Source organism: Salvelinus fontinalis, chromosome 25, assembly GCF_029448725.1.
Source record: "Salvelinus fontinalis isolate EN_2023a chromosome 25, ASM2944872v1, whole genome shotgun sequence".
NCBI lineage: Eukaryota > Metazoa > Chordata > Actinopteri > Salmoniformes > Salmonidae > Salvelinus > Salvelinus fontinalis.
Window position 1 is genome coordinate 11,380,378 of NC_074689.1, and position 20,655 is coordinate 11,401,032.

At 44.4% G+C, this 20,655-nt stretch overlaps 1 protein-coding gene across 2 annotated transcripts in view; it reads right to left on the reverse strand.

The window, feature by feature from the left end:
- Positions 1-17,226: 17,226 nt before the first annotated feature.
- jcada (junctional cadherin 5 associated a) overlaps positions 17,227-20,655 on the reverse strand; it is a 33,973-nt gene continuing 30,544 nt past the window's right edge. For both annotated transcript variants that reach the window (XM_055881285.1, XM_055881286.1), the window contains exon 6: positions 17,227-20,513. In XM_055881285.1, coding sequence (XP_055737260.1) covers positions 20,479-20,513 — 35 coding nt within the window. In that variant the 3' untranslated portion in view covers positions 17,227-20,478. The remainder of the gene's footprint in view (positions 20,514-20,655) is intronic.

Genomic DNA, 20,655 nt, shown 5'->3' on the forward strand with positions numbered 1-20,655 from the left:
CTTTTCACGTGCTCAAATTTGTAGTTTCACGGTATCACATGTTGAGATGTTGCATCACCATGTTGTCACATTTATTTTAAACCGAAAGAAAATATAAACACAAAAATTAAAGTGTTGGTCCCATGTTTCATGAGGTGAAATTAAAGATCCCAGAAATGTTTCATTTGCAAAAAAAACTTATTTCTCTGAAATGTTGTGCACAAAGTAGTTTACATCACTGTTAGTGAGCATTTCTCCTTCGCCAAGATAATCCATCCACCTGACAGGTGTGGCATATCAAGAAGCTGATTAAACAGCATGATCATTATACAGGTGCACCTTGTGCTGGGGATAATACAAGGCCACTCCCAAATGTGCAGTTTTGTCACACAACACAATTCCACAGATATCTCAAGTTTTAAGGGAGCGTACAATTGGCATGCTGACTGCAGGAATGTCCACCAAAGCTGTTGCCAGAGAATTTAATGTCAATTTCTATACCATAAGCCGCCTCCAACGTTGTTTTATAGAATTTGGCAGTACGTCCAACCGGCCTCACAACCGCAGACCACGTGTAACCATGCCAGCCCAGGACCTCCACATCCGGCTTCTCCACCTGCGGGATTGTCTGAGACCAGCCACCCGGACAGCTGATGAAACTGAGGAGTATTTCTGTCTGTAATAAAGCCCTTTTGTGGGGAAAAACGAATTCTGACGGCTGGGCCTGGCTCCCAAGTGGGTGGGCCTATGCCCTCCAAGGTCCACCCATGCTGCACCCCTGCCCAGTCATGTGAAATCCATAGAGTAGGGCCTAATGAATTCATTTCAGTTGACTGATTGTCTTATATGAACTGTAACGTTGCATTAATATTTCTGTTCAGTATACATGAGATCATGTTTTCACATGTGTAGTTTCATGTTATCACATGTTGCTTTTACATGTTGTCACATGTTATCACATTAACTTCACATAAGATCACATTTAATTTGGGAGTAGGGAGTAGATCAGCTTTAATATTGCAAATAGATTGTGGCTTTCATCAATATAATTTTCTGCATCATTTCCAATCCCCCATATATATTTTTTGTAAATATATAAAATTATTATATATTACTAGTCTGTCTGTCTCTCTGTCTGTCACCCTGAAGATTTTCTGATGACCTCAGACCACTGTGTCTTATTAGAGTTTGTGCGAGTGTGATTTATTGGAGACTGGGCTCGAATAGCCCGGAGCCTCGGCTTCACAGTTCCAGATAAGAAAACAGAAGACGTCACACACAGGACTGCAAATTAGATCTGTTAGTCCCCATGGAACGCAAAGGCTGTTTTCAGCCTGTCTTAACCACCTCTGGGGGGGGTAACACAACAGACATATAACTGTGTCCTTGTAAAGATTTAAAACAATAACACCTGAACAAGTCAACATTGCATATTTAAAGACTATTGACTATGCTGTCTTTGAAGTGGTATTCTTAATATCTTGCTGTATTATAGGCTACTGACCAATAGAATCTCTGACCCTTAGCCATAGTTCATATTCAACTTTTCTTGCCCTCCCTCTTTTGTGTAAACTCGTCATCACATGTTGTACCAACTTGTGTAGGGTTTAATTTCTTTAATGGGTACGACTGTGTCATTTAGGAACCACAAAGTTTCAGAGAATTCAGGTCAGCAGCTGCATGGGATTGAGTGGGCAGCATAACTTGGCATGAGGCTCTCATGTCTAAAGAGGGCATTTATCAAAGCCTGTCCTCCTCCCTATTCGCTCTCTTTCTCTCACTTGTGTACATTTTAGTCATTTAGCAGACTTCTCGTTCTCCCTCTCTCTCTCTCTCTGTCTGTGTATGTATGCGTGCACGCGCGCTCTCCCTCCACATTCTGTTTCTCTCTGACTGACTGGTAAGCTCCAGTAAGGAAGTCTAGCTAGCAGTTCTGGCTACACAAACACCTCTTTCATTTCAGGAGTTCTACTACAGTATGTCAAGCAGTGAGCACTGTTATTATTTACCTCATATTACAGCCTCTTACGTTAATAGTACACATCTTATACAGAGCCATACATAGAGATATATCTCTGATCTAATCACTTGTTATCTCATACAAATGATGAAAGAAGAAGCCTACAAAGAGCTGGCAGTGGTAACATCTGCTTCCCGACTCACACCCTCAAACACGTAGATCCCCTGAACGCAGCTCACTTTCCAGCCCACTTTCCAGCTCACACTCTCAAACACCCAGATCCCCTGAAACGCAGCTCACTCTCCAAATCCCAATCACCTGAACTCTAATCACCTGTTCACACACCTGTATGTCATTATCACACACTATTTAGTTCAGTTGTTTGTTTTGCGATACACGTCTTTCTGAGTGCTGTGGTTACCGTGATTTGATCCTCCCGTGTATGATGCATTTTGCCTATCGGATTTCCTGTTGTCTACCTATTGCCTGATCTCCCGGACTACGTTACTAGCCTTTCCCTCCCTGTACTGTTGACCTTTTTGAACCTCTGTGTATGACCTTCTGCCTGCACCTGGACACAACTACCTGCCTCCTGTGGTCCTTTGCAATAAACACCTGCTGCGCCGCGCCCTGCGCTTGAAACCTGCTCTCTGTCTCCCCTCGTTTTCATTACAGCAGTGATGGTGGTGATGTCATAGTTGCATCCCCAATGGCACCCTATTCCCTATTTAGCACACTACTTTTGACCAGGGTCAACAGTAGTGCACTGAATAGGGTCATAGGGCTCTGGTCAAAAGTAATACACTATATAATGTAGGGAATAGGGTGCCATTTGAGACACAACCATGGACTTCAACCATTACTTTACTAAATCGTGCTTAAACAAAGTTGAGAATCAATAAATATGTGTTCCTAATTCTCATCTTTCCCCTTTGTTGACAAAGACACGACCCAAACAAGGTACGGGGGCCATTTATTTCCATAGTGTCACTGAACATTGTGATAAACAGTCTTTTGTTTTTCATGGCAGAGGACTGAGGAGAGAAAAAGCAAATGGTGTGAAGCAAAGACATTGCTTCTGTGGAGAAAAGCCAGTTGGTAAAGTTTTAGGACACCCACCTCAACGTTTGAAATGCTAATGAAACACTTGTGCTTCCTCTCTAAACTCGAGAGCTGAATTTACTTTGCAGAGTGTTCAACAATACACTGCCCACTCAAGGGCCAGAGAAATATGCATCATCGATGTGTATCTTTTGTTTTATTTACATGAGCCGAAGAAAACAAAATGAGACGTGGTTTGGGGCCAATAAGGTACTGTGATGAGTATAATTCTGAATAAACCCAAACTGTAATTATACAGTAATTAAGATTGAACTTTGTCTTTCCATTGTGGTGTTATTCTGTCAGCCAGATGCTGTTCTTTTACATCAGTCACAGGATGAAGCAGTATTTGATCTCTGGTAAAAAAAAAAAAAAAATCATATCCCCTGTTTATCACCAGGAATATTTGTAGCTCTGACTCTTCAGACCCATGACACTGCTGAGGGTAGTTGTCACTCTCCTTAGAGATTACGTCTCTCGTCTCTATTTTTGCTCTGCTGGCGCCCATACTTCTTGATGGATCTGGACCTTGATGTACCGGCTTTCCTCCTCCTCTTCATCAGAAGAGGAGGAGCAGGGATCGAACCAAAATGCAGCTGAGTTTGTAGACATGATTTATTAACGAAAAACACGAACTCGACTAATACACTAACAAAACAAATAAACGGTGTAGACAGATCTGAACGACGGACTCACATAACACACGAGAACGCACGAACAGGGAAAAAAGCCTACACATAAATGACACTGAACAAACAAACCGAAACCAGTCCCGTGTGGCGTAATGACATACACAAACACAGGAGACAATCACCCACAACGAACACTGTGAAAACACCTACCTAAATATGACTCTTAATTAGAGGAACGCCAAACACCTGCCTCTAATTAAGAGCCATACCAGGCAACCCATAAACCAACATAGAAACAGAAAACATAGAATGCCCACCCAACCTCACGTCCTGACCAACTAACACATATAACAAACTAACAGAAATAGGTCAGGAACGTGACACTTGAGTGGACTTGACCTGAGTGTAGCTGGTGCTGTGGAAAGTTAAAGGGCACATTTGGACACATTGGTTGAGTCCTAAATGGCACCCTATTCCCTGGAGCCTTATGGGCCCTGGTCAGAAGTAGTCAACTTATAGGGAATAGGGTATCATATGGGACTCAGTCATTGAGTAGGGAGGTGGATGAGGCGTGCTGCATGTTGACTATGACACAGGATGGATGGATGTGGGGCCTAACAATGTTCACTAATTACAAATAAAACTACATTCAGGGTATTTATTACAGTTAACTAAGACATAAACACGGTTGTAGCATAGTCCTATCAACTGTTACCACGTCATCACAAGTCTAACTTCCATCCAGAGTGTCACCCACTTCCGCCGAAGTCGGCCCCTCCTTGTTCGGGCGGTGTTCCGCGGTCGACATCACTGACCTTCTAGCCATCGCTGATCCATTTTTCATTTTTCCATTGGTTTTCTCTTGTCTTTTTTCACACCTGGTTCCAATCCCATCAATTACATGTTGTGTATTTAACCCTCTGTTTCCCCTCATGTCCTTGTCGGAGATTGTTTTGTTTGTATGTGATGTGCTATTCAGTGTTGGTGCGTGACGGGTTTTGTACATTTTGGTTGTTTTGGTTGTTTTGGAGTTTTGTAATCATTTATTATAAAACTCTGTTTATACCAAGTTCGTTCTCCTGCGCCTGACTTCCCTGCCACCAACACGCACCTCTTACACAGAGACCCCAGTAATTGCCTATATTCTTTCTGTATCCAGGTAACAAACAATATACTGTAGAAACCTTCACAGAGGAGACATTTTGTTGCCTGACAGATCTATTACATAATAATGAATTGGCTTGGTCTGACATGTGTATCCTATAGCCAGCGGCAACTTACTCACATCCTCGATTGATTGCGTCATCACTGATGCACTGTTGCTGTAACCTTCTCTAGCAGGATGGAAGTGACTGTTACCATAAGCGGTAATAGATTAGGTGGATGGTTCAATCCTGGGAAGGTGACCAAGCATTGTCTTATTAGATCATGATGATGACTCATGGTAGAACTATCTATCCCATGGCCTCTAACAGAAGGTTCATCTATCGCTTGATGTTATTCGTCCCCAAAATCCCATTTGAGAAGTGTTTGAGGTACCGTATGTAACCAACCACTGTCCCAGAATGTGTTTTCTTGTAGCTGTTCTACATTGTACATTGTGTGTTTGTGGCCGCAGACAGGCACCGTGGTCCCTCCATTACATCACTGAAAATAATGTCACTTTTTCAAACCAAAACTTTTAGACAGAATTAATGTGACAAAAAAAACAAATAGAAAAGTTGAACAATATTTTTGGAAAACTTCCACAGTGCAAAATTAACAATTATGACAAACATTATGAATAATTCAAAGGTTCTGAAGGCTCCAAACAATACACTTTCATAGAACAATGTGCTCAGTACAGACAACTCTGAGCTTGTCTGGAAGCAGAACAGATTGGGCTTAGGGCAGAGATGGAGAGAGAAGGAGACAACTAGAACAGACAAGGATGTGAGGAAATTGAGCTGAGAAAGACACTCGGCTGAGCCAATGATCAAAGCCAATAACACATGAGTGTGTATGTCTTTATTGACACGGATTTGTGTATGTACATACAGAAGTGTGTGTGTATGTGTGTTTGTGTCACAGTGTGTGCTCTATGTGTGTGCCCGCTCTCGTCATGTGTGTCTGCAGGGGGATAAGATAGGGGGTTAATGGGGTTGAAGAGATTCTGTCTGGCTCCACCACATTTGGGCTGTAAGTGTCACATCTTGGCTGCTAGCGTGCCCCTCTCTGCCTCATTGTGGTGTGGTGAGGTGCCAGGTCCAGGGTGGGCCAGACATCTCTCCCTGTCAGCACTCCACTGTTGTCAGGGGAATTAGGCAGATTTATGGGGGAGGGGGGGGGGGGGGGGGGGGGGACCTCAGGCCCTCTCCTCCTCCTCCTCCATCCCTAATTGTATCTTTTCTCCTCACCCTCCTCCTCTCCTCTCTACTGTTCTCTCCTCTCTTCTCTACTGTTCTCTCTTCTCTTCTCTACTGTTCTCTCCTCTCTTCTCTACTGTTCTCTCCTCTCTTCTTGTCACGCCCTGGCCTTAGTATTCTTTGTTTTCTTTATTATTTTAGTTAGGTCAGGGTGTGACATGGGGAATGTTTGTGTTTTGTTGGTTTTGGGTGTTTTTTATGGTAAAGGGGTTGTTGTATATTATATGGGTTTGTGTGGAGTACATGTATCTAGTGTTGTCTATGTATGTTTAGTGGTCTAGGAGAGTCTATGGTTACCTGAATGAGTTCCCAATTAGAGACAGCTGATTTCGGTTGTCTCTGATTGGGAGCCTTATTTAGGGTAGCCATAGGCTCTCATTGGTTGTGGGTAATTGTCTATGTAGAACGTTTGTAGCCTGTGTGTGTATGTGCACAACGTTATTTAGCTTCACGGTCGTTTGTTGTTTTGTATAGTTTGTATTAAGTGTTTCGTGTTTATTTTTCGTCATCTTTTAAAATAAAAGGAGATGGCTTATTTTCCAAGTGCTGCGTATTGGTCCGTCAATCCTCCACACGATCGTGACACTTCTTTTCCTTTTTTCTTCCTCCTGATCCTCCTCTATCCCCTCTTCTTCCTCCTCCTCTCCATCACCTCTCCTCCTCATCCCTTCTTTTGGCTATGGTATGCTGATTGCTTCCAGGAATACTCCAGTTGTGTCTGTACTTTAATGCCACTGATATAATGCCCTTTCCAATCAAGTCTGAAGGGCAAGAAATTCACATTGAAGGATTATGGTCTGTCTTTCAACCTCAAACAAACAATGTAATTATTGTAATGGCTGGCATTCAACTAGAAAGCATATGAGAAAATACTTTATTATCAGCAATCGTTAGTTCTATTAGTAATGTGGATTGTAGAAAATGTCCTCTTGAATTACAGTCTCCTCTGGTTGTTGGCACGGTATGGCATTTACAGTTTAGATTTTGATAGGTGCTGCTCAGAGTGAGTGGGCTCTTTGATGTGGACAAGGGGCCAACCAGGCTCCATTGGCTGTCCAGCATAGAAATAGAATTACTAGAATGGAAATCCTTATTCTGAAGGTCTTTTTCTCCATAATGTTTTTCTCCATTCTATTTCTATTACGGGGATCCTGCCTCAGAGTGAGCTGCTTGTGGGTGGTCACCCCCACTAAATGATCTTTATAACTTCTTCTGTGTGCGATTTTAAAATAATCCTTTGAAGGACATACATCTAGTGTATCACAAGCAATTATTGGTATCATGATTGTCTTTGAAATGTGTGTTTATTTACACAAAGATTGACCACGAAGATTGCCATTTTCCCGCTCACTAAAACCTGACCCCAGGCAACAGTGACTAGGGTCTGGTTTCAATTATGGACTCTTTTGGCAACTAAAATAAGGGGGGGGGGGGTCCATGTTGGGTTCTCTTCAGACAGACAATTCTCCCACCGAATCACGAGGCAGACATGCCAGAATGTCACAATTCAAAGCCAAAGTTTGCAGACAAAACCTTTGCAGTGGTTTTAGTGAAGGTCGTTGATGCAAACTAGCAGTTACATAGCTTCTCTATGCTAAAAGAGTCCATCATTGAAACCAGACCCTAGTCACTGTTGCCTAGGGTCGTGTTTTCCAGACTAATATAATGAGGGATCCTGTTTTCTGCAAACAATGCCTGCAGTACAGCGTTCGGCCTTGAACTTCCGCGGCTTCAATGAGAGGGGGCAGTCGTTCTCCCCCGGGCCAGACCTGGGTGGACGGCTGACTCGAAACACTGAACGATTGGCTCGCTCACAGCACTAATGATCCACTCCTGCTGTTGACTGTCGCTACCATGGTAACACGGGCTGATCAGTTCATCTCAGCGCAAGGTGTGGTCTTTTTGGAACTCCTTTTATAAACAGTTCAGGTTTAGGAGAACTCGACGAGAAATAAGAACGGAAAGAGCTAAAGCAGCTTTCAGAAACAGTACAAACTGATGATACCCATTACTCATATGAAAAGTTATTTGAGTGTTAACTTTTTTGCAATGGGAAGTCATTGCGACGGGCAATTTTAGATTGACTCCTAATTTCCTGAAGTAAAAGCCGGAGCAAAATAAATGCCATTTGGGATGCAGACGAAAACCCCTAAAATAGTCGACTTAGACAACATTCTCTGCAGGCACTGGATGAAGCAGCCAGTCAGATCATATAACGCTTTGTCACGATCGTGTGGCGGATTGACGGACCAAAATGCAGCTTTTGGAAAATAAGCCATCTTTATTAAACACAACACGAAGATGAACACGACACAAAAACTCTATACAAAATAACAAAACAACAAAACGACCGTGAAGCTACAAACGTTGTGCACATACAAACAGGCTACAAACGTTCTTACATAGACAATTACCCACAACCAATGAGAGCCTATGGCTACCCTAAATAAGGCTCCCAATCAGAGACAACCGAAATCAGCTGTCTCTAATTGGGAACTCATTCAGGTAACCATAGACTCTCCTAGATAACTAACCACCATAGACAATGCTAAACATCTACACTCAACACAAAACCATATACTACACCCATTAACCCCTTTACCAAATAAACACCCAAAACAACAAAACATAAACATTCCCCATGTCACACCCTGACCTAACTAAAATAATAAAGAAAACAAAGAATAATAAGGCCAGGGCGTGACATAACCCCCCCCTTGAGGCGCGAACTCCGGGCGCACCATACACAGTCTAGGGGAGGGTCTGGGTGGGCTCCCCTCCACGGTGGCGGCTCCGGCTCTGGTCGTAGTCCCCTCGTCACCACAGTACCTAACCACCTCCTAGGCTTTCTCCAAACGACCCCCCTCCACATTAACCCCATTGCATTAAGGGGCAGTTCCGGACTAAAGGACAGTACCAGGGTAAGGGACAGTACCAGGATAAGGGGCAGTACCAGGATAAGGGGCAGTACCAGGGTACGGGGCAGCACCAGGGTACGGGGCAGCACCAGGGTAAGGGGCAGCACCAGGGTAAGGGGCAGCTCCAGGGTAAGGGGCAGCTCCGGACTGAGGAATGGCAGCTCCGGACTGAGGAATGGCAGCTCCGGACTGAGGGACTGCAGCTCCGGACTGAGGGACGGCCCATGGCTGGCTGACAGATCTGGCTGCTCATGGCTGGCTAACGGATCTGGCTGCTCATGGCTGGCTAACGGATCTGGCTGCTCATGGCTGGCTGACGGATCTGGCTGCTCATGGCTGGCTGACGGATCTGGCTGCTCATGGCTGGCTGACGGATCTGGCTGCTCATGGCTAGCTGACGGATCTGGCTGCTCATGGCTAGCTGACGGATCTGGCTGCTCATGGCTAGCTGACGGATCTGGCTGCTCATGGCTAGCTGACGGATCTGGCTGCTCATGGCTAGCTGACGGATCTGGCTGCTCATGGCTAGCTGACGGATCTGGCTGCTCATGGCTAGCTGACGGATCTGGCTGCTCATGGCTGGCTGACGGATCTGGCTGCTCATGGCTGGCTGACTGATCTGGCTGCTCCTGTCTGGTTGGCGGCTCTGGCAGATCCTGTCTGGTTGGCGGCTCTGGCAGATCCTGTCTGGTTGGCGGCTCTGGCAGATCCTGTCTGGCTGGCGGCTCTAGCGGCTCCTGTCTGGCTGGCGGCTCTAGCGGCTCCTGTCTGGCTGGCGGCTCTAGCGGCTCCTGTCTGGCGGACGGCTCAGTGGGCTCATGGCAGACGGACGGCTCAGTGGGCTCATGGCAGACGGGCGGCTTTGCAGGCTCATGGCAGACGGGCGGCTTTGCAGGCTCATGGCAGACGGATGGCTCAGATGGCGCTGGGGAGACGGATGGCTCAGATGGCGCTGGGGAGACGGATGGCTCAGATGGCGCTTGGCAGACGGGCAGTTCAGTCATTGCAGTGCAGACGGCAGACTCCTGCCGGCTGAGGCGCACTGTAGGCCTGGTGCGTGGTGCCGGGACTGGTGGCACCGGGCTGGGGACACGCATCTCAGGGCTAGTGCGGGGAGCAGCAACAGGACGCACAGGACTCTGGGGACACACAGGAGGCTTGGTGCGTGGTTTAGACACTGGTGGTAAAGGGCTGGAGACACGCACCATATAGCTAGTGCGCGGAGGAGGCACTGGTGGTACTGGATTGGGGCGGGGAGGTGGCGCCGGAAATACCGGACCGTGCAGGCGTACTGGCTCCCTTGAACGCCGAGCCTGCCCAACCTTACCTGGTTCTATGCTCCCCGTCGCCTGACCAGTGCGGGGAGGTGGAATAACCCGCACCGGCCTATGTAGGCGAACCGGGGACACCATGCGTAAGGCTGGTGCCATGTACGCCGGCCCGAGGAGACGCACTGGTGACCAGATGCGTTGGGCCGGCTTCATGACATATGGCTCAACGCTCAGTCTAGCCCGGCCGATACGTGGAGCTGCAATGTACCGAACCGGGCTATGCACGCGTACAGGAGACACCGTGCGCTCTACTGCGTAACACGGTGTCTGCCCGTACTCTCGCTCTCCACGGTAAGTACAGGGAGTGGGCGCAGGTTTCCTACCTGACTTCGCCACACTCCCTTTAAGGCCCCCCCCAAGAAATTTTTGGGTTGTACTCACGGGCTTCCAGCCTTGTCTCCGTGCTGCCTCCTCATATCGCCTCCTCTCGGCTTTCGCTGCCTCCAGCTCTTCACGAGGGAGGCGATATTCTCCAGGTTGATCCCAAGGCCCCTTACCATCCAGTATCTCCTCCCATGTCCAGAAATCCTTTGTGGTTAGGTCCTGTTGCCGCCTTCCATGCCGCTTGGTCCTATGGTGGGTAATTCTGTCACGATCGTGTGGCGGATTGACGGACCAAAATGCAGCTTTTGGAAAATAAGCCATCTTCTTTATTAAACACAACACGAAGATGAACACGACACAAAAACTCTATACAAAATAACAAAACAACAAAACGACCGTGAAGCTACAAACGTTGTGCACATACAAACAGGCTACAAACGTTCTTACATAGACAATTACCCACAACCAATGAGAGCCTATGGCTACCCTAAATAAGGCTCCCAATCAGAGACAACCGAAATCAGCTGTCTCTAATTGGGAACTCATTCAGGTAACCATAGACTCTCCTAGATAACTAACCACCATAGACAATGCTAAACATCTACACTCAACACAAAACCATATACTACACCCATTAACCCCTTTACCAAATAAACACCCAAAACAACAAAACATAAACATTCCCCATGTCACACCCTGACCTAACTAAAATAATAAAGAAAACAAAGAATAATAAGGCCAGGGCGTGACACGCTTAATAAGACATTAAAAGGGTGAAAGGTGTGATATGGAATTGCTCTGAATGCTATAGTACATGGCTTGCTGGTGAAAGAGGGTTGTAATACGGGGTCAAGGAAAGGCCGTCTTTTCCAACATGTTTTGCCGCTTGGTTTAAGAAAAATTGTGTATAATAGTTCCAGGTTCTGACATTACATGTCATATCTACTTACAGTACATACGCAACAGAAACCATGCAGTTATAGCAACAAAGCCTGGATTGTATCAAATCTAGAAACAAGACCAAAACATATTAACACGTACAGGCCCATTTCCAAACATCAGTAGGGAAAGTTGTCAGGCTGGTTAGTCCCGTCAAACTGTATGGACTGTGATGGAGTTACACTCCACAGCAAATCACCTTTCCACCCATGAATCCCGTTTCTCTTGAACCTAACTGTGACATAGTCATTATACTGTAAGTATGGAACTTGTTATTGAGTTAAAGGGACTTATAGCAGAGTGAATGCACACATTTCCAATATGTGATCCCTTCTGGAATTGAACCCACGACCTTGATGTTGCCAGCGACACACTCTAACCAGCTGAGCCAAAGCGGACCACCACCATTGTCTCTGAGAGAAGTCTAAAGAGTGGTTGATGTTTTCAGGTCTCTGGGACAGGCCTCATCCATAATTCACTGTGTATAATCCTGTGGATGATGGATAGCCTGGGAGGCCTTGTACCGTACTGTACTGTTTGTGGCCTGTCGTTAGCACTGCTGAATAATTCAAATACTATTTATGGCTTATTGGCTTTTTCCGTCATACTTTATAGGCCTTCATTATCTGTCTACATATTTAATCACAGAAAGTTCTCAAAATAAACCAAAAAACGTAACGTACTAAATAAAGTAAACTAAACACATTCATAAGCAGTGTATGTCAACAAAGTTGTGGAATGTAACAGTCATTGTCTACTTTCATTTCTAGGCTTAAGCAGGATTGTTAAATACATATTTTAGTTCAATTAGTTTGTTTTGTGAACTATTTTCCACAGAAAATAGTCAAACAACCCTTTTCCTTCCATTCTTCTTTAGAATCAGACCATTACCATTTTACGAGAGAGAGCGAGAGAGAGAGAGAGAGAGATATCCCAGCTAACAACAAACATTCCCACAACTTCAGAGAATGTTCCCTTAAGAGTCTCATTCGGTCATTACCTAAAGTTTTCATAGGAACGTTCTAGAGATGTGCAAGGACTGTTTCCAAGAGACCACTCTCTTAATGTCAAACACGGTTACCATGGTCTTAGAATATTTAATATTAATATTCTAGACACATTTCATTGGAACGTTGCAAGAATATTCCGGTGTCCAGTTTTCTGAGGAATATTCCATCAGCGTCACACCAAACATACACAGAACATAGTTGCCACGTTCCATCAACGTCACACCGAACATACACAGAACATAGTTGCCACGTTCCATCAACGTCACACCGAACATACACAGAACATAGTTGCCACGTTCTATGAATATAACATATTCATGTTCTAGACACGTTTCATGGGATGTTGCAAGATCAGTAATAATCCTCTTTGCAAGGACGGCTTGAAAAACAAACACTTGAGAGCAGCTGATTTCTCATGGCCGCGAAAGGTCAGCTGGTACAAATTGAGCTGCCTGGTCCTATCAGCTTAAAGGTCATAAACACTTGATTGCTGTGTGTGAGAGAAGGAGAGGAAGAAAGTGGCAGAAAGAGGAGAGAGAGAGACAGAGAGAGAGAGGGGGGGCAGGCAAGAGAAAGAGGGGGGAGAGAGAGAGAGAGCAGAAATAGTTTCACTTAAAAATTAGGACTGATCTGACAGCTGCTGGTGTGGTGCCTGTGGCATTTGGCAAATTGACCTGCTGTACAAGCTATAAAGCTGGAGTAAACAGTCATGGTGCTGGGCCAATTACCCCACAAGAAAAAAGGGTTCCATCCCAAACGGCACCCTATTCCCTACATAGTGCACTACTTTTGATCAGAGTGTATGCCATTTGGGGCGCAGAAGGGATTTAAATATGCCAGTCCCCTGACACTGTAGAACAGGGAAACTAACTGTCTCTGTGCCAAACACATGGACGACAAATGAACTGTCTCTGGCTCCATGTCTTGTTTTCAGTCGTGAGAACGTGAAAACAGCCACAGCTCAGTCGCTCAATGTCTCTAGGCCCTGCTTTATGCTGAGGTCATTCAAACACAAAGGATTGGCCTTTTTTACTGTCTTTCCCAGACTAAATAAAAGATGGTGTGTACATTAATCAGATATGCCAGGACAAGCAGAATATCGCACTTTTTTGTTGAAGTGAGATATATTTCCATTTTTTTAAATATATGTATCTACACCAGTGGAGACAGATTCAGCAGTGGGTGACGACTGGAGTCTGGTAGGTAGACAGATTCCATGATGAGTGGGAAGTGGGCATCTCCCATAATCTGTAGCCTATACTTGGCACACACAGTAGGCTACAACGAGGGCTACCCATAATGCACCAGACCAGCCAGCACCTACACACAATGGCAATTTATTCCATCTGACCAACGGAAAAGACCCATTGAGCTAAAACCACGGAGGGAGAGGAGGCGGAACACTCCTGCTATAGACAGTGTAGACTGTGGTCCGTTCCACTACAGACTACAGTCCATACTATATAGTGCACTATATAGGGAATAGGGTGCCAGTTGTTACACAGGCCTGGTCCTGACCTCAGGCTGGGCCAGTCACAGCAGGAGACTGGAGGTACGTGCCAGAGGAGGCTGGTGGGAGGAGCTATAGGAGGACGGGCTCGTCGTAATGGCTGAAATGGAACGGTATCAAACACATCAAACATATTGAAACCACAGGTTTAACTCTGTTTCATATATTCCATTCCAGCCATTACAACGACCCTGTCCTCCTATAGCGCCTCCCACCAGCCTCCTCTGGTACTCTTGATCCCCTGTTACAGTGTTAGAGGTCATACTGTTACTGTTTAGCATGTCTGATCTGATTATACATAGGACCTTAGGCCAGTAGGTCCATAGCCCATCAAATCCAAAACAATGAGGATTTACTATGGAAAGTGTCAGGTACAGTACAGTACAGAGCAATACCCAGACAGAGAGGCCCATGTTAGGGTAGTATGACCCTGAAGAAGGCGCAGTGATGCCCAAATCGTTGGTGTTTTTTTACCCAATAAATGACTAGGAGGTTATATATACGGAGTGTGCGACTCTCTTTGTTTTTATAGCTTACAGTTTAACTAGATACTAAGCTAAACAAGATACTGAGATAATCTATTGCATTGTTTGTCAGCAGCAAAGTGTGTACGTGTGTGAATGTGTGTGTGTGAATGTGTGTGAGTGTGTGTGTTCCTGGTGTATGGGACCACTCAGTAGGAAGTACTTGCAGTACTATTGGTATTCCATTAAGCCTCTTCATTGATTTCTGAACGCACACTACTGCACATTACAACTTTACAGTCCCCTGGAAAGCGTTGTTTCTGAGAAGGCACGCTGTAAAACACAACTGATACAGATAGGATATGCTAGGAAGTGGTATGTCCACATGAATGTACACTGCACAACAGTTCATTATTTAATGACCTTTTGAAGACAGGACAATCAGTTCATGGTTAGATGAACCAATCCCAGGGAGGGATACTGAATGAGAAGAGGAAACAACAAACATGATTGTTATCTGGGACGTTCAGATCCTGTTCATATGCTAATGAGGATAGCTTTGATCGTGGGTGCATCCCAAATAGCACCCTATGCACTATATAATGCACTGCTACTATTGGCCCTGGTCAAAAGTACTTCACTATATAGGGCGCCATTTAGGAGGTGGTACATGTGTTTTATATACACAGGAACATTCATGCAGAAACTCTTTCAGTCAGTATTATGCTGTGACCTACTTATGGTTTCTACCGTGGTACAGTACACTCCTACATCACTGATCCTATTTGAATGGACCTGTTGTTGTTCTACCAGACCAGTTATATACACTATATACACACAATTCAAAAGGCACTCGCACATCTGAGCACATCTTTGTTGCAGGTGCATGGTAACAGTTGAATTAAATGAGAAAAAAGAAGAAACCTGCACACCGCTCCTGATAGTATCACTGATCTTTAATAAGATTTTGTATATATACACTATATATATACAAAAGTATGTGGCCACCTCTTGAAATGAGTGGATTCAGCTATTTCAGCCACACCCATTACTGACAGGTGTATAAAATTGAGCACACAGTCATGCAATCTCCATTGCCATAAATTGGCAGTAGAATGGCGTTACTGAAGAGGCTCCCGAGTGGTGCAGTGATCTAAGGCACTGCTTCTTAGTGCTAGAGGTGTCACTATAGACCCTGGTTCAATTCCAGGCTGTATCACAACCGGCCGTGATTGGGAGTCCCATGGGGCGGCGCACAATTGGCCCAGCGGCGTTAGGGTTTGGCCAGGGTAGGCCGTCATTGTAAATAACTGACTTGCCTAGTTAAATAAAGGTTAAATAAAAAAAATAAAAGAGCTCAGTGACTTTCAACGTGGCACCGTCATAGGATGCCACCTTACCAACAAGTCAGTTTGCCAAATTTCTGCCCTCCTAGAGCTGCCCCGGTCAACTGTAAGCGCTGTTACTGTGAAGTGGAAACGTCTAGGAGCAACAATGGCTCAGCCGCAAAGTGGTGGACCACACAAGCTCACAGAACAGAACCGCCAAGTGCTAAAGCAGTGCGTAAAAATTGTCTGTCCTCGGTTGCAACACTCACTGCCAAGTTCCAAACTGCCTCTGGAAGCAACGTCAGCACAATAACTGTTGGTCAGGAGCTTCATGAAGTGGGTTTCCATGGCCGAGCAGCCGCACACAACCCTAAAATCGCAATGCCAAGCGTCGGCTGTAGTGGTGTGAAGCTCACCACCATTGGACTCTATAGCGGTGGAAACGCGGTCTCTGGAGTGATTAATAACGCTTCACCATCTGGCAGTTCGACGAAAGAATATAGGTTTGGCGGATGCCAGGAGAACTGTACCTGCCCGAATGCATAGTGCCAACTGTAAAGTTTGGAGTAGGAGGAATGGTGGTCTGGGGCTGTTTTTCATGGTTCGGGCTAGGCCCCTTAGTAACGCTACAGCATACAATGATATTCTAGATGATTCTGTACTGCCAAATTTGTGGCAACAGTTCGGGGAAGGCCCTTTCCTGTTTCAGCATGACAATGTCCCTGTGCACAAAGCAAGGTCCATAGAGAAATGGTTTGTCGAGATTGGTGTGGAAGAACTTGACTGGCCTGCAGAGAGCCCTGACCTCAACCCCATTGAACACCTTTGGGGTGAATTGGAACGCCGACTGCGAGCCAGGCCTAATCGCCCAACATCAGTGCCCGACCTCACTAATGCTCTTGTGGCTGAATGGAAGCAAGTCCCTGCAGCAATGTTCCAACATCTAGTTGAAAGTCTTCCCAGAAGAGTGGAGGCTGTTATAACAGCAAAGGGGGGGACCAACTCCATATTAATGGCTATGATTTTGGAATGAGATGTTCGACGAGCAGGTGTCCACATACTTCTGGTAAGGTAGTGTACCTTGTCCAGCACTACGGACAGATTCAATAACATGAGACATGCATGGAAGCATGGAAGATGTAGTGATCACAGCCAGAACAGTGTACTTTGAATCTGTTAAATAGAACAGAGGCCATTTTAGTACTATCAATTCATCATAAATACATCGGTATGATTCACAGACTGCCTCTTTGCACTGAAACCAAATACACTGTACATCAAAATATTTCTCCAAAGTGATAATATTAAAAAAACTGAGGCATATCTTACATGCAAAGAGTTTATTTATGAATAATCTGCAATGTTATACAACACTAGCACACTGACTGTATGTATTCTCCTTTTTAATGATCATAACACGAATACAGACAAACATGTGGCTCCAAAAACAGAGTTCCCTTTTTACAATACTCAAAAAAATACCTTGCTTTCATTTTAAATACGTGGCGTACATTTTTGGAAATAAAATATGCATTATATGAAATATAACAGCTGCTTATTGGGTAGACTATAGTACCAAATGCGATTATATGCAAATACCTTTCTCTCCATAACACCTTCTTACGTATTACATGCAATAACAAAAAGAAAATGGATGCCTGTATGCGCGTACAAAAAAAGCTGTACAGACTTTGTATGAAAATAGAAAACATCACAGCAAGATATGCAACGATAGTATCTATGTTACAAATAGCTTGCGGTACAAAAGGTCTATGAGAATGACCATTTAACGATAGTCCACCTGGAACCTAGCCTAGAGTTACAGGGCAAAGGGTTGGTAGTGTCAACCATAGAATTACCATGATTACAAGTAGAATCATACTTAGAATTTCAATCATTCTAATTCTATGGCGTCAACATTATCCTGTGCTTGATATCAGGGCTACAGTATTACAAACTCAAAGCTCAAACTGACTTCCTGCATACGCAACATCCATCCGTACCGCATAAGTTCAATCCCGGGGTAAAGATAATTGCAGTATGTTTGTAGCAAGCGGGGAGAAATAACATATTGAAGTCTTTATACATGGAAACCTGTTTTGGTTCAGAATTAGGCCTAGATCTTTCAACCAGTATTGGTTGATGACACACACTGCCTTGCATATAGTCTAATGTGATATGCAAGTCAGTTATTTGAGCAACAACATAAAGGTGTATAACAATTACAATTAAATCCTTAGTGAAGAGCATGAAAACATATGAATTGCTATGCTTTGCCAGCTTACAAGGCGTTTGATATGTTGAACGTTTACATTTATCAGGTTAATGAATTAACATTTTATATATCAAAGATATAGTTTTGATTTCCATAACATACATTTCATTATTATTGCCAAAATAACACAAAATGGTCTTATCCATATACAATTAACGATGAATTACAACACGTCCAGTTGAAATAAGAAAATGAGCTTAGTCATTAAAGTACACATACTGTATGTGTTAAACATTAAGAAACATTTGGTATGCCTCAAAATGGCAGCATATCCCCTATATCCCTCCAACTCAACTCTGGACCTTGAAGCCAGTTCCGCTGCATTTTTTCATTGTTCCCTTCTAATCAGGGACTGATTTACACCTGGGACACCAGGTGGGTGCAATTAATAATCAGGTAGAACAGAAGGCCAGCCGGCTGCTGACCTCATAGGGTAAGAGTTGAGCACCCCTGCCCTACATAGTCCACTCATTTTGACTAGGGTCAATAGGGCTCTGGTCAAAAGCAGTGCACTATATAGGGCATAGGGTGCTATTTGGGACTCAGACTACCACAGAAACAGAAGTGTGTACAAGGCACACTGAGATCCTTACATGTCTATCTATTGTTTCTTGCAACAACAAAAAAAGCACTTTTGAAAAAATGTGATATATTCACGTGATATCTCAAAAATGGATTTATGTGAGCAAATGAAACTGCACGGTTAAATATAAACCTCTTTTACATTTGAAAATATACTTAAAATATACTTATTTTTTTGTACAGTATGAGGATTGATTAACAAAAATAAATACATTTTGCTAAATGAAATGTCGCTGCGATTGCTGATGCTGAAAGAACAAAATCTGACCCCTGACACAGTCCTGACACAGTCCTGACACAGTCCTGGCACTAGAAATTAAACAAAACGGTCCTCGCATTCACCTGAGGAACACCTTCAACGTTGAACCACCAGCTCACAGACAGTTGACACAGGACCAGTGACGTTAGTGAACAGTGCCACCTCTGGTGCTCTCAGTACCAAATGGTAGAGATTTAACGCAACGATTTGTAATGAGATCAATGTCTTGGGCCCCATCTCAAATGTAGGTGTCTAGGGGGCAGTTTGGGATTGGGCCTTACAGGACACAGGCTCTTGGCTGCTCTCTCAAAGCAGCCCCAAGAGAAGCTCTGTGTAACAACAGTATTGCTCTGAGTGACACTATAGTCAAACACCACAGTGTTTTATATCTAGCCTGATCCCAGATCTGTTTGTGCCGTCATGCCAACTGTCAAACCAATGACCATAGGAGTTGGCAGGACAGCAAAAACAAATCCGGGACCAGGCTATTCTCAATCTGATCCAGCCTCATATAGAATTACATTCTCAGGCCTCACGGCCAAGCCACACACACAATAACAGAGAACAGGAAAGATGTATCCATTGGTAATAACATCTCAAGAGTATAGCTTTCAAAATCGGATTCTTCTTCGACATTTAAGTTCTCAACACAGGTAAGAAAATATACAGTTCAGCAACAAACCTCACAAAAGTATGTTGGAATAAAACCTTAAACCTCTATAATTATTATTTACATTTGGTGTGTGCGTAAGTAACACTGATTGTAATGCGAGACGTTTGTCTTTTTGTGGTTTCATCTCATAGTAACGGTTTGTGTTTGAAAAGCAGAAGCACTTCTTTACATTCATATTCCAACATCAGGCCTCTAGGAAGGAACCACAGTGCTGTTGTATTGGGATTTGGGAGACAATTGATGACAGACATGCAATTCCAAGAAAACCCAGCTGACGTCCCAAATGGCACCCTATTTACTATTTACAGTGTACTACTTTTTACCAGAGCCCTAAGGGCCCTAGTCAAAAGTAGGACACTAATGACTGGAAGCGTCTGGAAGGAGAGGAGGATGGTGAAGAGGAGGAAGAGGAGGGTAAGTAGAAGTATGAAGGCCAGAGGACTGATGGGTCCAGGTGGTTCTCTTGTTTGGCAGTCGAGAGGCCATTGGAGCACCAGGAATCAGACAGACATTATAGACTGTTGCTGTTGCGTAAACAATGCTTGTATTGGTGAAAAGGGGGCACAGTGGTTGGGGGGGGATCATGGGGTGAGATGAAGTTTGTGTCCTAATTCCCTATATAGTGCACTACTTTTGAGTTCTGGTCAAAAGAAGTGCACTATATAGAGAATAGGGTGCTATTTGGGAGACACAGGCATTGACTGAAAAGTTGACGGACGGATGGGCGGACGGAGCGGTGACCAAAGCCAATTCCCCCCAGATGTCGAAGGTATTGATAGAGGTCGAGGTTACACTCTCTCCACTCGACTAGGATCATAGGAGTCTGCGGAGTAAAAGAAAGGACACCGATCACAATCCAGTCAGAGATTCACAATGATGATTCCATTAGCAATGCCAAACTGGCAAGAACACAAACAGATCTGGGACCAGGCTAGGAAAATCCATCTTATCTAAAACAACTTGTT